The sequence below is a fragment of the Gobius niger genome, assembly GCF_951799975.1.
Source record: "Gobius niger genome assembly, chromosome: 8".
Classification (NCBI taxonomy): domain Eukaryota; kingdom Metazoa; phylum Chordata; class Actinopteri; order Gobiiformes; family Gobiidae; genus Gobius; species Gobius niger.
The window spans coordinates 24,275,165-24,282,685 of NC_136859.1; the positions used below are offsets into that span (position 1 = coordinate 24,275,165).

General features: G+C 42.9%; 1 protein-coding gene across 3 annotated transcripts in view; it reads left to right on the forward strand.

The window, feature by feature from the left end:
* Positions 1–7,271, forward strand: part of LOC306966614 (low-density lipoprotein receptor class A domain-containing protein 4-like) — a 262,075-nt gene extending 254,804 nt beyond the window's left edge. For all 3 annotated transcript variants that reach the window (XM_079561417.1, XM_079561418.1, XM_079561419.1), the window contains one exon: positions 4,357–7,271. In XM_079561417.1, the coding sequence (XP_079417543.1) occupies positions 4,357–4,929 (573 nt within the window). In that variant the 3' untranslated portion in view covers positions 4,930–7,271. The remainder of the gene's footprint in view (positions 1–4,356) is intronic.
* Positions 7,272–7,521: the final 250 nt, after the last annotated feature.

Genomic DNA, 7,521 nt, shown 5'->3' on the forward strand with positions numbered 1-7,521 from the left:
TTTTAGTTATAAATAGAGGTGACAAAACAAAGCATTGTCTAGCTAAGTTACTGACCAAAGAGTTTTTTAGCTTTTAAGCGAATTTAAGGACTACACTGTGAAATATTTGGTCTTCCAAGGACTAGCAGACCTAGATCAAGATCAAATATGGACTAAACAGAGGCTAAAATGTGTCAGAAATTGTCTGAACTGGGTGTAAACTATCTGAACCAGAAAAATGTATTCCTTAAGCATAAAGGAGATTGTGTCACTAAACATAACTAGAGCATAAATGGGTGCTTTTAATCTGTTGACTTTAAACTACCTAAATACATGGACACATTGTCTCAGTGAATGTCGTTGTAGCCACTATGTTTTGTTTGCTGTTTATAATCTGCAAAGTAAGAACTGCAAAAAGTCTTGTATATTTGCTTGCAACACATTGCAAAATATTATCATTATTCCATATACTAAAACTTCACAGTGTATAAAATTCACCATTACCCTTTCGTGTCTTAGCTCCAGGAGGATCTACTTTAATTTACTGCTTCCATCCCGAAACAAGTCTCACAAGTGCGATATTTTTTCAACCTGCCGGAGATGTTTTGCTCCATCTCTCCACTCGTTATTACACATTTCGCCCCGGGCCATTTGTATTTTAAGAGAGTTTCCAGCTCCTGTTTGGTGCCATAAACTAAATGAACTCCGAGCGCCATAACACAGACAGGATGTGGTCTTTTGCTCAATGTTCTGCAACAGGACAGCGCTAAAAACGGCAACACGCGGCGACTACTCATCAATAAGTTTTACTGGCTAATGTTATTTGAAATTCAGCGAGGAGGGGGTAGTGATGTACAAGTGTCGGGGAATAAAATGGTTCTTTGTGCAATGTACTTGGGACAGATTGCCTTTGTCTGCAGCTTAGTGCCGAGTGCATTATCTTCTGTAATTGCTGTGTGATTTCAATGCCACAGTCCAAGGCACAAAAATTCATCACATTTGTATTCATAGGCTTGTAAATATTTGATCTTGAGAGAAATTGAGCCGTGGAAGACTAGATGGGTAATGGGTATGGCACCGATTCCCAAAAATGGCAACTTTCCAAAGATGGCAAATGTGTGCTAACCAAGGATGCAGCCAAAGGGAAAAAATGGATGCCTGGTATCAGATGTTGAACCGTGTTGTGAGGGCAGGGTTTGCCACTAAAGTAGAGATGCACCAATCCAGCTTTTTTTTGCTTTGAGGATCTGCTGATACCAAGAGACTTTCCCTGAGTGAAAAAGTGAATGTTCCTCTTTTCTACTTAAAATAACAGGCCACCGTTTTTGCATACTGAGGTATGTTCTTACCTGAGCTTATACGAGTTGATGCGTACCTGTCTGGTCTCAGTCACGCAAAAAGACCAAAGATGTTGTTAGCATTTAGCATCTCCTCCTCTCCTCTATGGGGCCAATCGAGGGTGAAGTGAGACCAAGCTCTTCCACATTTTCCCGATTTAAATACGGTCACGTGAGTAGTTACACGATCCAAGTATAGTTGCACAAAATCAAACATGTCGATTTTCTAAGCGGGTCAAAAGAGGAACTATATTGTAAGGCGTAACAACACCTTAGAGGCACTTCTATGTCCGCGTAGCAATATCTTCACTCCTAAAGAATTCTGAAATCTAGGTTAGATCATTTATTGTTTTACAGCATTTCATAAACTAAAATACAAACGCTTACTTTATCAGGCTTGTTTAGATATTTCTAGCCTCTTCAAGCCTTGATTAGTTCTCGTTAGCATTAGCATGCTGACGCTAGGTTTAGCATGCTGTTGCTATCTGCTGCATTTTGTGCTGCGATCAAAAATACATTTGCGGAGGTTAAAGCCAACTCAGTGTTTGAATTTTACAGGTTCTGTCCTTGAAAATGACAACAGGCCTATATTCACTTGGATTTAGTCAGTGAAAATTGTGTTGTCAAGGCAACGAAGGCCAAAACTGGTATCGGTTCAGTATCAGATATTGGTAGCCGATTCACAACATCGTATTTTTTCCAGTATCGGCTTCGATATCTGAGCGGTGCATCCCTACACTAAAGAACAGTAAACGGTAGATGAATCATTTTGGTTTTGATTAAAATAAATGGAGAAAAAAAAGAAAAATTAAATGAAGCATTTTTAAACTTGATGCAATCCATTTCTATTAGATTTGTTATCTTTCTATTATCTATTATTTGTTAATTTCATACTTCATATTATAAAGATATCCAAGAGAGAGAGGAAAAAAATGGAACAATGAACTACTCAACTAATATAAGAATCACTTGCATTTCAGAACACATTACAAGATGATGTTTCACACGGAGAAGGGATATTTTGCCTGAAACCACAATCTGGCGATGTTCCCTAAAGTGCCACATATTCCCCCCTAAGTTACCTAAAAATGGCTAAGTTTGGATAATAGCAGTTAAGAGCAGATGGCCAGTCTTATGAAGGGAGTATGCTCCCAGGAAAACATGACAAAACACAATAGTCTGTAAGGTAAAAAAGTTTGGCAGGGAGCGTGTTGTGTGTGAACTTTTACCCAAGCCAATTACTGCTCTTTGTTTTGCTGCCCCCTTGCCTACGCAGAATGCACCAAATCTGCTTTCAGAAAACGAGCCCCGGCAGCTGCACACAGACACAGACGCTTTCTCGATGCCTTCCTATATGTAAACAGAACTAAAAAAGAGGCTAAGTGCGAGACAAGGCAGACAGCAGGGAGGATGAAAGCAGGAGAAAGGGAGAGAGGTAAAAGCAGAGTCAACGCCGCAGCGCCCCCCGGAGACCTGCGGGGGGAGGGAGGAGGAGGGCACGGGGAGACGGGCTCAAGGGGAGTTGCAGCGGCGGAGAGTGGGCGACTGGCGAGGGGAGTGTGGTCTGGATCTGCGGGGACATAAGCGCCTACACCTAACGTCACTGTTATTGATACTACTCTGAATGCTTCTTTCAGCAGGTGTATGCACTTCAAAAAACGTTTCTCATTTATCCATCGTGCTGCATATCACAAAAGAGTATGACAAGAAGCAGACGCGTCTTATTAAAGTTAACTTATGTTATTTCAATCACACAAAGTTGACCAAACAGATATGAAATTGGAGGCTCTCAGATCCGACCAGTGAAGTCCCCACGGTAATTGATATTGAAACGTTCCAGACTTGTTTTAGAGCTGGCAATCACATCCTATCTGAATTCATTACGCCCCTCCGTCCCTGTAAAGATACTGAAACCTGTCTATTTGTGTGTGTGTGTGTGTGTGTGTGGTGGCGCATGGGGAGGAGGGGTTGGTGCGTCATTAATCAGCAGCACCTCCCCTGACACTGTCTAGACAGCCGTCTGAGAGCTGCCCTGCTCCACTGCGCTGCACAGGCACACACCTCCTCTCCTCCTCCTCCTCCTGCATGTCTATCCATCTATCCACCTGTCTCGTTCTCGGGCTTTTTTTCTGCTCCGACTCCCGATATATCAGTGCTGGCTAATAACGAGGGGATTTTATACTCTTTCATGTATATTCTTGCTTAGATAACTTTGATAATCATTACGTCACTGTGCGGGTGAAGTTTTATCAAGTTCTGCTTTCAAGATCAAATTCTCAGAAAATAATATCAATCATTACCTTCATTACTTTTGGTATGCATTACTGTATGATTACATCAGCATTGTACTGATACATATTTTTCTGTTTCATACAGTTGGGAGTATTTGTTGAAATTGTGGTAGTTGTGAGTAATAAAAGAAAAATTAGTCAACTCGTTTTTCCGGTGTGGTAGCAGCAGTCGAATGTTTCTTGATTTTGGTTACTCCACCTGCCTCTGCACTTTCATTTCCATTGCCACAGTAGTGTTTCCTCTCTCTCCTCCGTCTCTCCTGGCTGTTCATCAGTGGGGGCAGGCCATTAGAGCCACACAGCACTAATTGAAATGGGTTCCTTGCGATAACGACTCGCCGCCACAGAACACAATGTGTCGAAAGGGACCGAAAATGTGAGAAATGGATCGTGCTGTCACAGTTTGAAGAGCTAATTGTGGTGAAGACGTGCCACAAAAGATACAAGAAGGAGAGATGAGGTGGAGGATGGAGCAATGGCTCTTGGCTGTGATCAGTTTATAATGTGGCCAGCTTCAAAATGTCATAGTGTCATTCACTTCATCTTTAATGGCAATGCTCTGTACTGTGAGGCACATAGTTTTAACTTGATTAGTTTTGACTAAGATCTTAATATGCATCTGCAGTATGTGGAAATGAGTGGGCTTAAGAGTTAACATATAATAGTATAAACTATTTCCTCCCTGACAAGCACACTAACACAGAGTGAATGCTTCTTGACTCTAACCTCCAAACCTCTCTGTTGTGCAGGTGCTGTACGCCCCTCAGGCTCACCGGGACCGCTTCACGGCTCCATCTTTCATGCAGCGCGACCGTTTCAGCCGCTTCCAGCCCACGTACCCATACCTGCAGCACCAGATCGACCTGCCTCCCACCATCTCCCTGTCGGACGGAGAGGAGCCTCCACCCTACCAGGGCCCATGCACCCTGCAGCTGCGAGATCCTGAGCAGCAGATGGAGCTGAACCGCGAGTCAGTGCGGGCACCACCCAACCGAACCATCTATGACAGTGACTTGATTGACATGGGAGGGGGCGGGGTCCTTGGCGGGGGCGTCAGCGGAGCAGGGGGACCCAGACCTCCCAGCAGTAACTCGGGCATCAGCGTGGCCAACTCCAGCACCCATGGGCGCATGGAGGGCCCCCCACCGGCGTACAGTGAGGTGATGGGGCACTACCCCGGAGCGGCATTCTTTCTTCACCAGCACAGCAATAACCAGAGGGTGGGGGGACCAGGCAGCAGGACGATCCAACAGCAGAGCCAATCCGAAAGCACAATAGTACCTGCCAAGGCTAAGGACGGCCGACCGGAGGACCTGGTCTGAGGAGCCCAAGGCCCGGACTGAACTCTGTCCTCTTTGTTCTGTCTCTGCTGTGTCCAACATCACCTCTGCTCTCATACAAGCAGTACTCACACAAGCAAATGAATTATAGAGCAAGCGCAATGTGCTCTGTGTTTGAAATGGACAATTAACTGCAAAACATGCAAGTTTGCCTTTGTTTCAAACAAATGCAAATTGTGGTGTTTAGTGTTTTTCGCTAACAATCTCATAATGCCACATTGCGTCGTGGAGCTTAAATATTAGAATTAATCATTCCACTGCTGTCAACCCTGACGTTAAACGGCTGTAATAACTTATTCAAAATGTACTGCTCATTGTATGGTGAGTGGAGGTGTATTTTGGCACACAGCGCCTGTCTCTCTCATGTCCTCTGTCCACACTCCCATGCACAAATAAATACTTGCTACAACTAAACAAAGGACAGCGAGGAAGCGTGCACAGATCTCCGTTTCCTTTGTCGGAGTTGAAAGCGCTGGGCTGGACGTATGCACTGCGTGGAGAGGCTTTTCCTTCACACCACAAACTGCAGCACAGAATGAAATGCTTTCCTTTTAACATCCTCCCGTCACCAGAACTGAGGAGGGTCACTTTATTGTCATTTTGTTTTCCTTTTGGACCGGGATCTGTGCACAAAGCGAGAATCAAGGACTTCTAGAGATCACAACAAATACAACTGACTCCAAAACCCAAATCTTAGTGCCAAGGTTCATGAGGAAGTAAAACAAAAGGGGGAACTTCAACATTCAACACGAAAAGAAAACGCTATCTTAAAGTTGCACTAACTTTTTGTTGTAAAAGCAAAGAGGGAAACGTTGCTCTGTGATGAAAATGTCTTTGTATTTTTTTTTTTTTCTTCTCTTTCTCTCTTTTAGTCCCTTTTCGTGAATGGATGGACTGGGTGACTGAACTCTGGCTCCGAACTTTATTTACACAGTTGGGAGCAAAAACAAAACAAACAAAAGTATTATAAGCTTATGTCCTTCCTTTTTTGAAAACGCCACAAAAACTCAGCCTATGATCCCTGTCTGCTTACTCCACAGGCACAGGAAGACTTAGTAAGAGGATAACCCTGCACATGTGTACACTTACGGAGATCTGCCTCCATCACGGCGACTGGGCGGGCCACGCTTTTCCTCCTTTGTTTTCTCTAAATTGTACAGAAACATTTCTTGACTTTAAAACTGTTGTTAAAGGAGAAGTAAGTGTTCCCTCATCAGCATTTTGCCATTACCAGAGGCAACTAAGTACTGGCAATTGAGAAAAAAAATAATAAAAATAATTGCCAAACGTTCTAAAGCCATCTAGGATATGTTGAGCAAGATGGCTTATTGATGAAGTTTACCAACCAACCTTTCAAAATGCAATTTATATTTTAAGATGCAGTTCACTGAGCACACTTAAGTGAAATATCCCATGGAGTTTTATTTTTATCCTTTGGCAAAGGTTATTGTACAAGCTAAACAACTGCAGGCTTTATGATTTGCTGACCATCGCCCTACAGCCGTACCTTCAGTGACGCCGCTTACTTCTCCTTAACATAAAATAGGCTTCGCCCAGTCCCCAATTGGAGGAAGTTTCTATATCCGAGCTTCTGAAAAGCAATGCATCCCTCATCTGCACAGTGCATTCTGTCAACTCTGCACCCCAAGAACAACGCCATGAAGAAAAAAAAAAAAAGAAAAACACAAAGCAAGACAAAAGCCTAAACTAGAAGCAGTCCATTTTCACGTTTCCAAAGCCACAACAGAAACAAAATGAGAAAAAACAAAAACAAAAACAAAAAAAAGAAGCAGTTCTGATTCCTGTCTGCGTTCTCCAGCACAGCGATCAGGTTTAACATAAAATTATCTTGTGGTCAAAGTCAAGGGCTATGGGAGGGTCCTTTTTGTAAGAATTTTTGAAGAAGAAACAAACAAACAAGCCTTCTCTGCTCATTGTTGCCTTCTCCTCTGCTCCGTCTTTCTCTGTCCATCTTTGTCGGCCATCGTTGCACTTCCCCTTCTGCTTTTGCCTCTCATTAACATGTGTCCAGGAAAAAAAAAAAGAAAAAAAAGTGTGCATATGTAATTCAAAGTCCGCCAAACCCTTTAAGAGTACAGAGACTGGAGATCTGATTTGGCTGTGCGCTAGTGCAGTTTTTCTTTCCCGTCTGCGTTGGTGGGTATAGGTTGTTTTTTTTTTTTTTTTTTGTGACACAGAAAGGCACTTAACTCTCCTCCAGGAGCACCGTCTGAGCGTGTTTTTGTATGTGCGCTATTATTAGCTTTTCTTAAGTGTAAAGACTCAAGGACACTTATATATTAACATTGAAACAGTCTTTTTAATTGGACCTCTTTTTAAAAAAATAAATTAAAAAAAAGCCACACAGATGCATTGAGGGGCTGCGATGCGTATCTGGCCTTGCTGTAAAGACAAAAGCCTATGCCATGTTGCAATTTTCATCAAAACCGACGCTTTACCCCCATTAACACAATCCAGTGCCATAATAGGCTACACACATCTTTTTCTGTTTGGTTTTGTTTAGTCGTAAGTGACACACAAATGCCCTTCCTCAGGCATCCCCCTTTTGAACTT